Source organism: Sebastes umbrosus, chromosome 20, assembly GCF_015220745.1.
Source record: "Sebastes umbrosus isolate fSebUmb1 chromosome 20, fSebUmb1.pri, whole genome shotgun sequence".
NCBI classification, from domain to species: Eukaryota; Metazoa; Chordata; class Actinopteri; order Perciformes; family Sebastidae; genus Sebastes; species Sebastes umbrosus.
Window position 1 is genome coordinate 9269464 of NC_051288.1, and position 18560 is coordinate 9288023.

The window sequence follows — 18560 nt, forward strand, 5'->3', positions numbered from 1 at the left end:
CTGTAATGTCGAACGAGGGCTGCAACTAACGATTATTTTCATCGTCTATTAATCTGTCGATTGTTTTCTTAATTAATCGATTACTTGTTTGGTCAATAAAATGTCAGAAAATGGTGAAAAATGTTGCATAACGGCTAGTTTGGTACGCCCTCAAACAAAACTAGTTAGAGCGGAGCTGGAGCGGAGTCTGAAGAGTTTGGTTCGGTTGAGAGAAGTAAAGCGTTTTTTGAACATTACAGCATGCAAACATGTTTTAGTAAAAACCCAAAATACAAGCATGCACCTGAAAAACAACATAATAGGTACAGCAACAGTAAAAAAGAAAAACTGCATGAAAAATACTGGAAGTGCAATTCATCTTCATAAAACAGCATCTATAAGGAATTTAATTTTATTATCATTTTTTTAAGGCCGATTTCAAACTCAAATATTTCACCAGTTATTAAAGTGGCCATCTAAACAAAATAATGTGAGCCTATTTCTTAAAGACTACGATTTTTCACATGTGATATATGTTGCATTTATTTCCTGAGGTGTCGAATATTCTTGATCGAGATTAGTTTTAAGTCAGTGCATTAACACACACTCTGTTGTAGGTAACAGCAAATAGTTGCACTCAAATCTTTTCTATGTTGACCAACTTTTTTTCCAAGCCTTTTTTGCATTCTAGTATGTTATTGACATCACATCAGTTACCCGAAATGTTTGTCTTTCAATCACTCTAAATGGTTACAGGATAACGATCTAAAAAGCAGTTATAGCTACGAAATCCGGAGCCGTAAGATAAAGGGAAAGTAAAAGGATGACCTCTGTGTAACCTCGGCCTGTGGATGCCTCCCAAAACCCTTTACCTAAGGCTAGGATTAACATGTCAACCAAGCAAGCGGCCTGTATAAAAGGGAACATGGACACATCTCGTCTAATGAGCTGCATCGCAGGAAACTAAGCTCTACTTAAAAACAGGCCCTGACCCTTTGTACTTTTTTTTCTGGGAATTTGGGGGGTTTTAGCAACCTGGTGCAGCATTTACATTCTGCACTTAAAAACAAAAAACATGTTTTATTTATTTCATTTATATTTATTTTTCAGGTCAGTAATTTTCTAGTAATTTCCCCTGGAAGTTTCCTGGAAAGAAGTATATCATTTTGTACAAATTATAGAGAAAAATCAGACAAAGTTCTGTTACTTGCTTTGGCAATCGGATAGTGTTTGACCACAGGTATAAATGTACAGGTGTAAATGCACCCAAAATGCATTGAGGTCGTATTGTGATCTGATTCAACTTCAAAATAATGAACTTAGTTTCTATTGGCTCAAAACAAATGTGGGTGGGAGTAATGGACATAATATGTTTGTTTTATTGGCGCAAATGGTCCCCATCTGTAGTTATGCATTTCTTAATGATACAACACAATTTTACAATTTGCTATCTAATTATTTTGTAGACCCCCTGACAAAGTGCCACGGACCCCACTTTGAGAATCACTGATGTAGAGCACACAGTTATCGTTAGAGCTTTTAATAATGTGCTAATGTTTCAACATAAAGCACGTCTTCACTAGAGGAAGAAGAGGCAAAAGATGTCCTCATCCCCTAGTTGCTGCCCCTGATTGAAAGCTTTTACTCTAACCGAACCGTGTGCTCCATATGTCATCTTTCCAGATCCTGCCTCAGTTATCCTGTCTATTTTAGCTTTAAGTAGGCCGATGTGCAGAGACTCCTTCACCTTTATGCCTTTATATGCCCGTCCCTAACTCTCTATTCACATGTCTTGCGTTATGATTTTAAAACTGATAAACAGATGTTGTTAAAAAGTTTGACGGTGGGAGGTCAGCCTTCAAAAACACAACACGTCCAAACTTCCTCAGTATGTTGCTGTGACCTGGACTGGATGCAGAGCCAACCCTCCACCTCAGGCTTAGATTAACAGGTCAAGCACAGACACCAGTTAATGAGACCCAGCAACACTTTACATACCACTGGTGTTTACAACTAAAAAGGGCAGGCAGGGGGTTTGTGCTTGTGTGTTTGGGAAGAGGAATTCTCTTAAGCAGGTGAACTATGGGACAGGTGAAAGTTGAAAAGGTTACACGGAGACACGAGTCTGGAAGAGAAAACGGCCAGAGAAACACAATATTGTTGGATGTGATATAGAGAGGTGAGATGTGGGACAGCTGAGATGTAAAAAGTAAAAGTAGAAAGTGGTGATTACAGATTAAAGCTACAGGAATGAGTTTGTAACTAAATATAAAGAATTGTTTTATTGATCATCTTTATTTCTTGTTTCAAGCATTTGGCTCTAATTGTTTGTTTCAGACGAGGAAAGCCTCTAAATATGGAATGCTTAGAATCCGCAAGTAGTCTTGAACATAAAAACACAACGTAGAAAATTTGACAAAAAATGTGCAATAAATAAAGTAAGCTGTCCTAAACTTGTTCTGGCTAAGGCTGTTCATTTCTTCTATAGTGCTCAGTGAGACAGTTTACCTGTCGTAGGTCGATGAAGGCCAGCTGGAGTGTGTCTCCTTGAAAGCCAGGGACCGGCTCTGAACTGGCAAACACTGAGAAGAAACAAAAATACCAACAGACAACAATCAAAAACAGTAACAGAATAAAATACATATAGCTAGTGTCAAAAACTGTGGCCCTGGGTCTGGAATCCATTGGTAACAACCATGTCATACTAGCTTGTCATGAAGGAGGTTAAATAACGCTCCAAACAAACGCTACATTTTAGCGAGGAAAAACTGGCATGGCCTTTTTCAAAGGAGTCCCTTGACCTCTGACCTCCAGATATGTGAATGAAAATGTGTTCTGTGGGTACCCATGAGTCTCCCCTTTACAGACATGCCCACTTTATGATAATCACATGCAGTTTGGGGCAAGTCATAGTCAAGTCAGCACACTGACACACTGACAGCTGTTGTTGCCTGTTGGGCTGCAGTTTGCCATGTTATGATTTGAGCATATTTTTTATGCTAAATGCAGTACCTGTGAGGGTTTCTGGACTATATTTGTCATTGTTTTGTGTTGTTAATTGATTTCCAATAATAAATACATACATGCATTTGCATAAAGCAGCATATTTGTCCACTCCCATGTTGATAAGAGTATTAAATACTTGACAAATCTCCCTTTAAGGTACATTTTGAACAGATGTATGATTAATCTTAATTAACTATGTACGATCATGTGATTAATCGCGATTAAATATATCGATTGACAGCCCTAATTATTACTAATAAAAATAATGACATTTATTTCAACTTACATTCACACTGAATGACATCTAAGTTGAATTGCTGAATGGCCCCCATACTGATCTGTTTGAGTTCGGTGTCCAGCAGCATCTGCATCAGTGATGTGGACAGATGCTTGCAGGCGGACATACAAGCCGTCTGGGCCACTTTGCCCTGCAGAGAGAGGGACAGGAGGAAGGAGGGAGGAGAAGGAAGGTGATGGAGGACGAGAGGATGAAAAAGAGGAGGGAAAGATGGAAAGGCGTAGGAGAGATTAGGATGGGGATGAGAAGGACAGAGAATGAGGATGCCCGTTTGGGTAAAGACCACTTGACTTTTCAGGGGGAAGATCATCTGAGACTGTGGCATATACACAGGCAAAGTGAACAGCTGACTGCCACCAAGACGAGTCCGTTTTAAACCACGACCAAACCAAAATGGGAATCGCTGCTGTAAACATGCTGAGAGACCTTTCAGCATCAGCAAGAGCAGCACAAGACAGAAGACTGGCAAGGCAACACTCACCGCAGACAGTTCACCTTCTCTGCACCATGTATCCTAATGCATACATCAGTGCAGACAGAAAGGCGCATGAAGCTTTTAAAGCACTGATTTGTATCGATGTCCTGCATAAGGTCGATACAAATTGCAATGGCAACAGCAAATGACAATGACTTATTGAAATAGAAGCAACACAAAATGTATGTAAAACATAGACAAAAGCACCAAGACAGAAAATGTGGTTGTTTGGTGGTACAAAACTTGTTGATGAGCGTCATTATGATTTTATCAGTAATTAGAGCTTTGTCCTGGAAGCAGGAACCACTCATGTGTGCAGTTGTTAAGTGAAAAAAGGGGTGATACATCGAGGAAAGAATTCAATTTACATTGTTGATTTTAATCATGTCTTGTTTCAGTTACCCCAAATCCCCCAAAAATGTGTCGTCACTTGCCCCTAGTGGTATCTACCCATACAGATGATTCAGATTGAGACCCTTGTCACTGAAATGTCTAATGCCACCCCAACACAATGGAGGTAATGGAATTTCATTTGTGGTGCTCAAAGCAAAGCATTGCAAAATATGATATAAACATGATATGAAAAACTCAATAGCAACAACTCTTTGCAGAAACAATAGCCTAGTTACTCTAATTACTTCTCTGTGAATGGTATTAAAAGCTGACATGGGTTTGACTGTTGATGAGTTACAGATATTTGTTTTTTCATGTTTTGGTATTGGCCCAACACCTTCTCACTTCCAACTCATCACATATGGATGCTTTATCAGGACCCCCTTGGCGTCACTTTTTACCCCTTTAGAGTCAATTTTCAACGTGCCGGGTAGTCCGATAGACTTCAACATGAGGTTAACCTTGTTGATTCATACAAAACTAGAATGGCAGTCGGAGAGAGCAGACCTCCGCCAAGCTGCCCGAGTACGATTGCCCCCCCTCTCCGTTCAGCTTGCGCCATCATCCACGTGTATTTTTGTTTATGTTGAGATCAGCTGTACGTAGCGGAGCAGCGTAAAACACTTCATTCAAACTGGATAGAAACAGAATAAAACTCACCTAAACCGTCGTCGTTACTCTTTCAAATATTCACCAAGTGTGCTTTGGTCGAACTCATTTCGAATTTTACAGAGTTTAATGTGAAAAAACGGAAAGAGGCGGGGTCATGCGTCATCAACGAGTCATATGTTACACTGCGCAAACAAATCCTGAATCTGGATCATGAGCCGGATCTAATGGATTGTTCATTGTGCCACACCCCTCCGCTCCAAAAAATGTCATTCAAATCCATCATGGACTTTTGGAGTAATCCTGCTAACAGACAAACAAACAAACAGACAAACAAACCAACAAACAAACGCTGGTGATAACATAAGCTCCTTCCTAGGCCTTCGACCTTGGCGGAGGTAACTACTTGATTAGGTTCAGGAAAAGATCATGGTTCGGGCTATAATAAGTATGTTTTTTATGTAACTTAAATATGTTACGTAAGTTAACATACGTGCATAAGTTAAAATAAATTGGTTTTACATGGGACATGAACAGCGGTCTCCTGGGTGAAAGTCCTGTGTTTGTTTGTGCAAGGTAGTCCGATAGACTTCAACACGTGGTTAATGTTGTGAATTCAAACAAAACTACTTGGTTAGGTTTAGGAAAAGATCATGGTTTGGATTAACAAGTACGTTACATAACTTAAGTTACCTACATAAGTTAAGTTGGTTTCACACGAGACACGAACAGCGGTCTCCTTGGTCAAAGTCCTGTGTTTGTTTGTAACTTGAGTTGCGTACGCAATTTAAGTAGGTTAGGTACGTGACGTAAGTTAAGTGTGTTACGTATGTGACACAAGTTAAGTACGTTATGTAAGTTAACACAAGCTAAAATACGTTGGTTTCACACGGACACAAACAGCGGTCTCCTTGGTCAAAGTCCTGTGTTTGTTTGTAGCTTGAGTTGCGTACCCAAGTTAAGTAGGTTAGGTATGTGACGTAAGTTAAGTATGTAACGTATGTGACGCAAGTTAAGTACGTTATGTAAGTTAACGCAAGTTCAAATACGTTGGTTTTACACGGGACATGTACAACGGTCTCCTGGGTGAAGGTCCTGTGTTTGTTTAACCCATCCATCCACCCCAACCTCTTCCCTATGTGGACTTTGTCGCCCTTTATACTAAGTCATCCGACTTCCTCCTTTACTACTGTCTTAATTACTATGGCCACAAAACTGACGCTTTTAGGGGTACGTACGTGGAGCGTCATAGTTTGACTCGTTGGGCCACTGACCAAGTTGCTGTGTTTGACGAGTTGGAAGTGAGAACAGGTTGATTGACCTGATTGTATTGCTTCCCAACCCCTGATCAAGCCTGATAAAGAGCTACTGTACAATAAATATAATTCTTAACTACACAGGTTTTTACTCTCACCTTACCGTGGACATCTGCTAAAACATGCCTTTACAATAAAGTCAAATCATCATTGAGTCATACAATCTGTCATTGAAAGGTATTTACAGTGCTATTAATTTCTGAACCCGTGTTCTTTGCAAAACATCACATATAAAACAAAAACCAGAGATAGCCCAACACATGCAGGAAGGCACAAGATGAGCTCAATCAATAATTATACACGTGTCACACTCCACATACCACCACAGCATCGTGTTTACAGCTCCAAAGTAAAGTAGCGTTGTGAGCGTTTCCTCAGCTTGAGGTGTTGATTTTGCTCCTTTTGTGAGCAGGTTTGTTTTAACTTATGATCCACATTGAAATGAGTGGATTTTTCTATAAGTTATACATCTCCTCAAGACTCTGAAACGCTAACAGTAACTTTGAATGAATCTGTAAATTACAGTTAGTGTTTGTAGTAAACAGGAACAGAACAATCCATTCTCACAGATACTCATGCAAAAAACTCTCAAACTCAGGGATGATGTGGGGACCCCAATGTCAAGGATAATGCACAGCCAGCAGTCATATTGAAATACAGAGTTACATAAGGAATCGCCCCTATTAAAAACACTGAAGAGACAATCAGTGATTCCTGTAATCAAAGGTATGTGAGTAAAAAAACAGAAGTCACTGATGTCACCTTGTAATATTATTCTTTGAACCCCAGAGAGCCACAAGGGCTTGATGTAAGAAATGTTAGTGTTTAGCTTCCAGAAACAAAAGAAGAATCTGTGGCTTTCCTTTCGTTGAGCTCCACAACATCCCTTTTAACATCCTTCATGCTGACAATCAACCAGCAGACGGACAGCAGTGATACATGGTGTGGCAGCGATCAGGTGTGTCCATTCACTCTAAGCTGGTATCACATCTCAGCCTATTGACTGCAAGTTTGTTTGACCACAAAAGTTGATAGTTGACTCTACATAGACTGGGAGCCAAAACAGGGACCATTCACACACAGACTGCATGCCCACAGAAGGATGTGCCTGTGTACTTCCACACTAAGTCTGCTACATTGAAAATGAATTTTTGGCTGTTTTTGACACCCAAAACTGAGGTTTTTGAAAATGGTCTCCAGAATGCCAGCTTGGTGTTTTGGTGCAGATGTAGGAAATTAATCCTTGAATAAAGAATGACGTGAGCCTGGTAGTGTAGCAGTAAAGTTAAGAAGATCACTTCTACTCAATGTCACACAGCACAGCTGTTACCACTGAACTGTATTTATGTTTATCTGTCGGATGACGATTATAAAATAGTGATTTTATTGATGCTTCAGACGCTGCAACCAAGAAGTTACTGTTTGCTTGGTAGACTTCCTAATCCGTAGTTAAATCACTGGTTTGTGTTTGTCCAGTTGTTGGAAAAAACAGAAACAGAAAATATATGTAAATGAGAGCAACTAAATCATGAGTTTGGACAAACAGCAGTTTAACCAGCTAAGACTCTCTGTCCTACTCCTCACCAGAGTTTGTCTGTAATGCATGTTGAGAGAGAAGAGCTGCGTTTCCACTGTGTTTCTACACTATAATGTGGACAGCGATCTTCACAAAAACAAACTGAAAAGTGTGGAAACGTGTTGTTTTGACCATTTTTGCCATTTCTTGTCACAGATCATGGTCTTTAGACGCACTGACTTCCTTGTGTTTCTCTGTATAAACAACCATGATGGAACACTTTCTCAAAGCAATGAACACTACACGAGAATCAAGCCGATTTGGGGCCTGATTCCTCCCTCCAGATGATCATTTTTTTCCCCCAGTACATAGCAGAGCAAGAACTAACATCGTTTATTCTTCCTGCCCGTCGTCCGCCGTGTTTGTTTACACTGAAGTCACGTTTGATCGCGAGAGATTTTGCGAGATTTCCTGTTTCTTTAGTGGCGACTATTGTAAGTTCATGAATGAACCTGTTAGTGTGTGATGTGCTGTTTTGGCCAAATCGTTGCTCTCCACACACTATCACCGACCTTTAGAGAGAAACTTGGTAACTTTTAAATAATTGCACCATGACATTGTATGAAAAAAAAAGCTGCATTTCATAAGAACTCCACATATTCCTTTCGTTCTGAAATCATGCCTCCGTCCACTTCTGAAACCAAACACAAATGTCTGTCCTTTAAATGTCCACAGTAAGGTTACAACAGGTGCCAGAAGAACCAACAAGCGTGGAACAGTGGAGCTTCCACATAAGCATGCTTTTCATCTCCCCTCTGCCCGTAGAAACGGCAGCATAGTGTTGTAACAGCCAGGCAGGAATACTCACCGACATCGACGCATGGTCATTGTTGTTATTCTGAGCAGAGACACCCCCAAACCAACCAAAAATGGAGGAGGGGGAGGGAAAGAGGGAAAGGACAGGAAAAGAAATGTGGCAACAATAAATGGACAGGAGGAGGTAAATTCAACTAGAGATATCTGGCATGCTTGACAAGTCAAATTAATCAAGGAATAGTAAAATTAGTCAAACAAATTAGTTACAGCGCTGTTCATTACGGGGGAGCGGGGGTAGATGGGGAAACGGGAGACATTCTTGAAAAAACAAAATAAGCTAGAAGTCATTCAAGGCATGATAAGAGATGTTGGAGAGAAGAGCAGGCAAGTGGCCCAGCCGTAGCTGTCAGCTAACTAGGCCAAAACACATTTACTGACCAAGTCCTTCACACTCGGATATCACCAAATGTGTTGAAGATAATGTCTAAAAGCAGTCGACGAGTCAGTGACAGCACAGTTACCATGCATATGGACAGATCGTCAATGCAACACAACTTTAAATTCACAATGTAAAACTTTCAGACGGTACACACATTTCAATAGGGATGTGATGAACATGTAGCAAAACAACAGAAAACAGTTGGGGTTTAGGGGAAAAAGGAAAGAAAACTGAAAAATAAGGAATTATCACATCCCTTGTATCAACAAAAACACAGTGGAAACTGCCACGCACATAAAATGGGTCTAAAAAAAAAAATCACAAAGACAATGTCCCCACAGTTCCTAGAGAAAAGTGGTGGGTTGAATGGGTCACAGGTTAGTGGATGGTGGATCAGACTCACCGGGAGGTGTGTGAAGACCTGGAAAGTGGAACGCAGGAAGTTGATCAGGTCCATGAGGTATCCAGAGGCACGACCGTCCGACTCAGCCATACCCCACTCGTAGTCTGCTAGCTGAATAAACTCGTCGATCTTCTGGTTGAGTTTGGTATAAATCTCTCCCTCTGCAGCGTGACGAGCATCCTGGAGAATATATTTTAATGAGCCCCATTGACAAGATTCAAGCCTGGATTTTTCACTTCTTCAAAGCTAGCTTTAAGTCGACCTAGAACTGTTTGAGTGATTTAGAAAATAATGAAAAGCAGAAACAAGACACATGGCAACAAACAGTATAATTAACACAAAGAAGAGTCCACGTTTACCTTGAATGTGGACAAGCCGTACAGTCTTGTGGTGTGTACTGTTTCAGGGGAGACATTGGTGATGTTTGTTATAAACTCCTCCAGATACTTGCAGGCCTGCTCCAGATGGGTGGTGTTAATGATGATCTGCACCAGCTACAGGAAGAAGATCACAGCTTCAGACTGAATGACTGAACTCTTGGTCTAGATGATGATTAGTAACAGCAGTGTAGTTCCTACCTCAGTCAGTCCTATGTGAGGTTTCTTGATGAGGTTTTGCAGACAGCTGCTGAGTGTTCTCGTCAGCAGCAGGTTGGTTGATTTTCGCAACATGTCGTCAATCTCTGTTGAACTGGATACACAAACAAAGTTTACGTCTAGCAAGTCCAGATATTCTACAGTTGCACAACAAAGAGGCAAAAAGTCAGGGCGGATCAGAACCGTAGAAGTGTTCTAGTGTGCACAGTAAATGTTCCGTGAGACCAACCTCCGGTGTAGTGACTCGGAGAACTTGAGGCTGGCGTAAATTAACTCTTTGACCTGTGTGTAGATCTGAGGGACAGACTGGGACATCGGCAGCTTCTTTGGAAAGTCTTGCTGCTTACACACACACACAAACAAAAAAACAGAAAATAACAGAATTAAACACCCAGGTTAATAATTTCAAGTCTCACTCCTTTGTTTCCATGGTTATAAATAAATAAATGTTGTGGAAGGTAAGGGATGGTAAGGGACCATACACGTGCCACATTTTTTGTATATATTTATATATTTTTTATTTATCAGGGCGCGACAGCTGGGCCCCGAGATAGAAATAGTTCAAATTTTGGACGCTGCAGCGCACACGCATGTCATGCGACAAGAAACAACCAATCATAGTCGGCAGATATATTTTCTTTCTTCTGTAAATATATGGAGAAGTTAATTGTTTTAGTGCAGTGCGACCCAGAGCTTTACTATTTGTCCCACAAACTATTTTACTGCTTCACTCTTTCTGTCCCTTTCTGGAAATCCATTTATCTTTGTTTTGACTTTTTTAGTTCAGTCAGTGAGGCGTTAACTACTAAATTACCACAACTTCATCATCGTCATCGCAGCATGCAGGTTTTGGTTGCTTAGTAACTGCAGGTGCAGAGGGTGTTAGACGGGGCGTTTCTGAATTATTATTGGGAAACTTGTATGTCATGGGAAAAATGTATATCTTTTGTGACGATCAGCACTTTTCTAATAATGCTTTGTGAATATCTGCTGAGGACCAACTTTCTAGCTCTGTATTTTTGAAGGTGTGTGTAGATTAGAGGTGTTGCCACCTTCATCAGACGAGTTTAACATATTGCCTCATTAACGTTGTGGTTCCCTATTAGCATTGGGTTTAAATCCAAAATATTTGCCAAATAGGTGCTTTTGCTTTTCGCTTTAACACCAAATCCTCCGCTATCGTCTCGTCTGCTCTCATCCCGGCATTTAATATAATCAATGCATGCCTGAACACCACGGAACACCGTGTAACACAGACAACATATGCATGCGCAATTAAGTCATCAAAACTAGAAGTCATGCTTTGGAGTCTATGGTTGTTGGAACTCGTTACCTTCTCTATCTCAGCATCGTGGAAGGGAAAGCGGCTGACTACCAGTTTATACTCCTCCTCCGTCTCCACTGGAATGGGACTGTAGTTGTCCAACTCAAAGATCTCTCTGTGGAAAATAATACAATTTAGTATTAGAGCTTTGAGATGCTCTCTTTCTCTTTCTCTGTTACACAAATGTTCTAAAAGCGCAGTTTGTTCAGTTGTTTTCATCAAATTTCATCCAAAGATGACAATATGGTGTCATTGTATTTGTACTAAAATATCAAATAAAGGTCACATTCATCACAGAGACTTGTACACATGTTTAAGACGACAATCTGATCTTTGAACAAAGTAAAATGACTCTCTGAAAGTAATAGGTGACCTTACCTGTACCAATAGTTGCACAACAATTGAGGCAACACATTTTAATGTATTTAAAGCTGAACGACAACTCTGAAGCAAGATAAACATAATTATTTACCTACCTGCTTGGTTTCATAAAAAATAAAGGACAGAAATGCAATTATAGACAAACAGTCACACACATCAGCAAAAGCCCACCTGAATACCAGTGCCCACTTCTTCAGCAGAGTTTCATTGTACTGGTCTCTGACCTCGAACAGCAGGTCGAACAGCCGGTTCACTGTGAAACCATAGCCCTGTACACACACACATACAGCACACATGCAGAACATCAAGTGTGTTAATGTCAGTTGCTCTGCACCCTTCAGGGTCACAAGATGATCAAATGAAGTACAGCTCTGAACCAACCTGTAGTGTGTCAGCGAAGATGACTATGAGGTTCTTCAGCTCCAGGACCAGGTCTGGGTCATCACAGTATGACTGGGAATAACAAACATAACATAATCAGCAAACAACACTCAAAGGAGGGAAGAAAGCTCTATGACAACAGCAGCAATAATAATATGGTGATCGTTTAATCATCACTTCATTAGCCATGTTCGTTGTTTACGTTCATTATGATAGTTTTGGGGGAGTGTCTTTGGAGGGAGGCCTGAAGGGACGGGCTGTCAGTGTTGCCGGCTTGGTGGCTTTCTCTCTAGATTTAAGGACTTTTGGAGCTAGTGCTGCTAGCTTTGATTGGAAAAGCGTTGGCAACACTGGGCTGGGTTTTTCGGTTGGATAGTTTTAAAAATTTAGCGTACTCTTGCTAGTTTCTCAACATTTATACATCATAAATGCAAAAATAAATACCATTTAAAAATGTATAAAAATAAATACAAAAATGAATAAAAGGGAAAATTAAACTGAAGATTAAATAAATAGGGAAATTAATACAAAGATTAATAAATAAAGAAGCAATTTAAAACAGAAATATAAATTTATGTCACATTTTATTGATTAATGGCTACATTTATTTTTTAATAACATTTTTGCTATATTTAATAACAATTATTTATTTATTTATTAAGTAATTTATTTATTTATTTTTGATTTCTGCAGGTTCAATCCTCCATTCACCTGTGAGTGATGAAGCAAAATGATGCTTATTTAATCTACTGCTCACTGTAAACAACATCATTCACTAGTCCTACTATGGAGGGAATAGTGAAAAGTGAACAGTCGTGATTTCAGACACAGCTTCATTGCAACGAAAATAATTTCAAGACACAAATCATCTGCAGTTATCACTGTGTACATAAAGCGCTAGCTTGACAGGCGTAGCAACAGTAGCTAAGGAGGGAGGGGCTTAGCTAGGGGTCAATCAACACTGACAAAGTCTCTCCATTTTTTCTGGAGTGCAGAGTGATTTATGACCCTGAAAGCAGCACAGTTGAGTCCCTTAACACCGACACAAGGATCCTGCCAAACACGGGAGTGTGTAAATCAACAGAGTAAATGAACACAGCCTGAGATTTGATGTAAAGCAGCGGCCGCCTGCCTCTTTGTTTACTCAGACACACACGTACACACAGCAACAACCAGCTGGAGACTGAACTACACAGCAGCAAATCACAGCCAGTGGCAGGAACGGAGACAGGTTTATTAGTCTGTTTGTTCAATGTTCTGATCCAAGCTGTATGTGACGTTTTTAGTCATTCTTTTAACTTGTATTAATGAACTTGTATCAGTCGTGTTATGGGGGATTTATTTATTCAAATAGTATGAGAGCTAACAGTGTGAAGACCTTTTATTATTTGCCATAAAACTGTGGAATTTTTTATTAGAAGTGGACTGGCTCATGGGCAGGTTGGTGAAAAAGACTTTCTCCCTGTGGGCTGACTATGCAGTGGTTGTAAGGGCAGGACCCCTGGCAGTGTGGAGCCGCCTGTGTCATGGCCCAGCAGAGGGGCTGGAGGCCAGGGGGGAGACCGGGGCCTTTGTTGGTCTTCTCACCCCACGCTGTGTGGCCCATTCTCTGGCCTGTTAGCATAATCCTCTGGGTCATTTACAACTGACTGGAGCCCAGCGGTCAGGAATATGCCTTCTTAATCTGCTGTTATTGTTGCAATCTGTCTCTCATTAAGGCCGCAATGACCTCCTCTTTGGCAGCATGCGTATGTGTGTTTTGACCTTTTCTCTTGAGAGTGACATGATTAGTGTGTTTGTGGGTTCACTGACCTCCGCAGTGTTGTGTGTGTGCATGTGTATGTATGTGTGTGTGTGTGTGTGTGTGTGTGTGTGTGTGTGTGTATCAGCCAGTGAATGAAGGTTCTTCCAGGATAAATAGACCCACAGCAGGCTCTATTATCTCTATTAACTCTAAACAGTCTCCTTCTCATTCACAGTCCACTCCCTGCGGTTTGTGTGTGTGTGTGTTCATGCATGTGCACGTGTGCGTGTGTGTGTGCGTGAGGTTCCTACAGAGTGGGTGCGGAGCACAGCGATGATCTTGGACAGGGCCATGTTCCACAGTTCGTCAGTGAAAGCTTTGGTCACCAGCCCCCGCGTGGCGTGGAGGATATGGTCCTCCACAACAAAGAACCTGACACACACAGAAAACACACACATCTCAGTACTTTTATTTATGTATGTTGACATTGAAACAAACAGGAGTGTTACTACTAGGGTTGCAGAATTCCGGGAATATTTAAGGTGGAAACTGTCCATGGGAATTAACAGGAATTTATGGGAATTTATGAGAATTAACAGGAATAAAATGGAAATATGAGGGTTATTTGCTCAGGCTGTATTTACCATGTCATACAAAGCAAGAAAAAATGTGAAATGTGCCATGTGATGAGTTAGCTAACTAGCAAGTTAACTAATGGGGAAAGGTGACAATATGGGCTGTGTGCAAACTTTGGGTTTAAAGTGAACAACTCATTTCATTCCCAAAATATCCAATCTTAAATTCCCTTGGAAATATACCGAAAATTTTACCGACCCTTTGCAACCCTTGGACTAACATCTTTTAGGCACACTAATGAAACAGAGTTTTAAGGTCAGCAGAATGTAATGTTGAAGATACAATTCTGTACTGTGACGATGAAGTGAAAATGGGAGGATCATCTTACCCTACAATCTGATTGAAGTATCTTCTGTAGCCTTCCACTGTCTCATGCTGGACAAACACACAAATAGCCAGGTTTGCACACAGTACATGAATGCATAAAATATTATATATACTGTATATATACGTTATCATCGTGGTGGTCTTCACATGGTATTGGATTGTTGGTGTGTTCAGTGAAATTCTAACATCCAAAACTTGACAGCAGGTTGCCAAACAAGCAACAAGTAACACAAGAATTACAGTTTAACTTTTAACAATTCACATATACAGTGTATAGCGGCAAGGAAGACATGGACAATATGGCGTGTCCATTTTGCAGAGAGAACTGGAGGTAAGATAGCTACGTTTTACTATATCTACTGTACATCTTGATAGCTACGCTCTGATTACTGTAAGAAAAGCAGAAAAAAGGCGCCGACGTTGGGGAATTGGCTCGTGTCTCTGCTTCAACTGTGCGAGAGAGCCTGTGAATGACCGCCTTCCTTAATGTGGTTCAGGACTCATTCGCGTACACACTGATAAAAGAATGTATGTGGCCCAGACCACCTCATGATGTGGTCTGAAAGATCTCAATGCCTCTTGAGTGAGTTCACACCTGTACTTAGAGCTGTCCACTTGTGATCGGATCACCCAGGATGCGTGTTAATACCAGGTCTGTACATGGCCGGATACAGAACTTTTCAAATTCTACACATAGGGGCTTTAAGTCACAGTTAGAATTTTCACTTTTTAAGGTAAACTTTTCCTTTAGTGAATTGCAAACATTACCCAAGTAAATAACTGGAAGGGTCTGTTTATTGCTGCTTTATTTGTTTTTTCACTTAACTGGCGGTCAACTTTGCTACGTCTTTGGGTCAAAGCTGCTTTATCTAAAACCCAATAGAATAGAGTTGAAGTCAGGAATGTTAATTCCCGGTGTGGACTATACATTTTAATGAGGTTCTTTGAATTTCACAAATATGCATTACATGTGTGTTTCATGATACTAGCCATTGGCTGCAATGCTATCTGAGGCTGTTTGCGTGTTGCTCACCATGTTAGCCTGTGGCTGCAATACTAGCCGCGCCTGTTTTTTCCTCTGTTTCCTGTAGTAGTTCTCAAATGTTTCTCGGTCACCCTGCAGACACAGAAATACAAAAGACTTCAATAACCTCTCTGAAAGTTACTGACAATGACAAAAAAGATCAGAATTAGTTTTGCTGTTACAAGCCACATGGTCTTTACATTTATATTACAAATAATAATAATAATAATAATAATAACATATTCCAGAAATTGCTGCAGTGGCAGAGAATTTAGAGAACTATGGATCTTTGAGCACAGTGAATGTGGATGACTGTGTGTGTGTGTGTGTGTGTGTGTGTGTGTTAGTGTGTGTGACAAAGAGACACCTACCAGCACAGTGTAAATGTGTAAACACCTGTAGACAGGTGAGAAGTCCACCAGGTCCTGAGCTGTAAGAACCTGTCGGACACAGATGAGGAAACAAATATTTCTTTAACATTTTCTCCATACTCATTCCACAGTGCTGAATACAGCAACCAATGAAAAGTAGCAAACTATGAACATGAACTCCCTACTTCATGGAAAATAAATGTAATACTTTTGTAGTTATCTTACAGAGCTGCTTATTACGCTGGAAAAGGGAAATACTGAGAAAGCCATGAAATTTATAATACAGAAAAACTCCAAATGCATTTCTATTAACATTTAGCAGCCATCATAGAAACAGATGAATACAATTATTTCTGTATGATCACTTTCTGTCACACCCAACTACACTGAATGCTTCCTTACCTCTTCATCTCCTTCCTCCTCGTCTCCTGTGTCGTCGTCCATCATCAGGCCGTTGTGCGTGTGAGTGTGTGTTCGTCCGTTGAGGGAGTACACTGGTTTGGTGTAGTGGCCCAAACTGGCCTGCTTGACTACTGCACTGTTAAAGGTCCTGTGCTGTTGTGCCTGGAGGGACATACAGCACAGATCAATGAGGTGAGAAATACCTTTTCACATCCATTGTGGGAATTGTTAAAAACACAGATTCTCATACCTGTCTCATGGCGGTCTCTCCAACCTTGTCGGAGTGTTTTCTGATGCTCTCCAGGAAGTCCTTGAGGTCTGACATGGAGATCTCCTTGATCTCCTCTCTTAGTCTGGGCAGGTTTTCAGCCATGATCTGACAGAACCTGTACTTACTGACCCTGCAGGAGACACAACAGAACCAGTCCGGGTGTGTCCACTTAATAAAGCACTCATCCAACCAGCATTGTCTAATATCATATGAACAAGAATGCAATACAACAGCTGGCAAATCAACAAAATCCAATAATTAGACCAATCAGTGCAACTAATATCAACAACAACATTACAGTGAGCCGGGCTATAATTAGCATAAGTTGACGTTGATCTTATTCTACGTTTACATTACAAGCAAATGTTACCAATTTTTTTGCTCTTACGTGACACAGAAATCTGATTATGAATGTGGCAGAGGGAGCGAGAGGGAAGGGAAGTCTGACACGTGCTAACGCTCTGAAGGAACACTGACTCCAAGCTGTCTAGAACAAAGCTACAAACCGTTCAGAGCCATCCTTGAAGCCTACAGGAGGTAAATATCATCTTTACTCCAAAAGCTTTTTAGTGGAGTGTTCCTTCAAGAACATTGATGGTATAATCCTACCTGGGAATGAAGACCTTCTCCAGCTGCTCCATGGTTTTCAACGCAGCATAGTATCTGCGGAGACAAATGGTATAGCTTCAGTTTGGATATGGTCCTTTAATCATAATCATTAACGGGTAGGTTCGCAATTTAGTAAGTGTGACTTAAAACAATAATAAGATGCCCATAGGAACACTGCAGCAGTTTTTGCTTGCTGTGTTCACTTCTCCCATTCATACTGGCCATTAGGACAGTGATTCCCAACCTGGGGTCCGGTCCCCCCTTAGGGACGCGCCAAAGATCACAGTGGGTGCGCCTGGATTTGTGAGTTTGTGAAAAGTAGATTTGTTCATATCGAATTAAAATCATAATAACACACTTAATGGATTATTTATACAACAGTCTGTGGATAAAACTATTTAAAAAGATATATTTTTTTGCTACTTAGTAGCAAAATCTAATGAAATATTCAGCTTCAATCCATATGTGTTGGCGTTTAGCCTTTCAAAAACAACATTTTCACTAAACCTTTTTGCTCTCCCGCTTGACGTACACAAAGAGAGGCACCTGTATTAATGGGGCAGTCTAGCAGCAATCTAACAACACCTTAAATTACATTTATTTAACCACAATAACAAAAAAATCTATTTTAAATTCTAATCTAAATTCTAATGATATTATAGGAAATTAATTAAGTTGTTTCAAGTAAGGGGCTTCAAGGAAAATAGGTTGGGAACCATTAGGACATCCCTTCCTAATGAGTGATGGGTAACAAAATCTGCAGTCCTCGTTCTGCGCGAAAATATATTCCAAAGTTTATCTGAAGCTAATTTGAGTTTTCAGCAGTCTGAGTGAGTCAAATCAAGTGAGTATCCTTCCACTGCAGGTCAGCAAGGAACCACAAAAAGGGAACGAATTTGCTTTAACGCATTATCACGTTAACTTTGACAGCCCTAGTTTTAAGACAGACTTGAAAATAAACCTATCCTTTTGTATTTAGTATAGCAGTATGCTTTTGGGAACGGAAGCGTTCTGGTTTCCTGCATGCAGGTAAACAGTCCGTGTGGGGAGCAAAAGAGGCGAAACTGGCTACTTCTTCTGAAACAATCCAGTCGTAGACATCAACTCCAACTCTATTCACGTGTCTCAAGTTGCTAACCGAACTGTAAACAATGACCGGAACACGGAAGAGGAAGTCATATCTGCTGGCTACACCGGAACCCCAGAAATATTGCGCCGTTGCACCCAGAGGGTAAATCGTCGTC

The 18560-nt window shown here is 40.5% G+C and overlaps 1 protein-coding gene across 4 annotated transcripts in view; it reads right to left on the bottom strand.

Moving 5' to 3' along the window:
• Positions 1–18560, bottom strand: part of exoc6 (exocyst complex component 6) — a 42363-nt gene that overhangs the window by 6214 nt on the left and 17589 nt on the right. For 2 of the 4 annotated variants that reach the window (XM_037754766.1, XM_037754765.1), the window contains exons 6-22: positions 17317–17370; positions 16687–16837; positions 16437–16598; positions 16035–16103; positions 15673–15756; positions 14641–14687; positions 13988–14108; positions 11933–12004; positions 11723–11820; positions 11180–11285; positions 10076–10185; positions 9829–9940; positions 9610–9744; positions 9251–9430; positions 8461–8490; positions 3272–3413; positions 2488–2561 (exon numbers count right to left, since the gene is read on the bottom strand). In XM_037754766.1, coding sequence (XP_037610694.1) covers positions 2488–2561; positions 3272–3413; positions 8461–8490; positions 9251–9430; positions 9610–9744; positions 9829–9940; positions 10076–10185; positions 11180–11285; positions 11723–11820; positions 11933–12004; positions 13988–14108; positions 14641–14687; positions 15673–15756; positions 16035–16103; positions 16437–16598; positions 16687–16837; positions 17317–17370 — 1747 coding nt within the window. The remainder of the gene's footprint in view (positions 1–2487; positions 2562–3271; positions 3414–8460; positions 8491–9250; positions 9431–9609; positions 9745–9828; positions 9941–10075; positions 10186–11179; positions 11286–11722; positions 11821–11932; positions 12005–13987; positions 14109–14640; positions 14688–15672; positions 15757–16034; positions 16104–16436; positions 16599–16686; positions 16838–17316; positions 17371–18560) is intronic. The other 2 variants (XM_037754768.1, XM_037754767.1) reach the window with 1 other exon arrangement.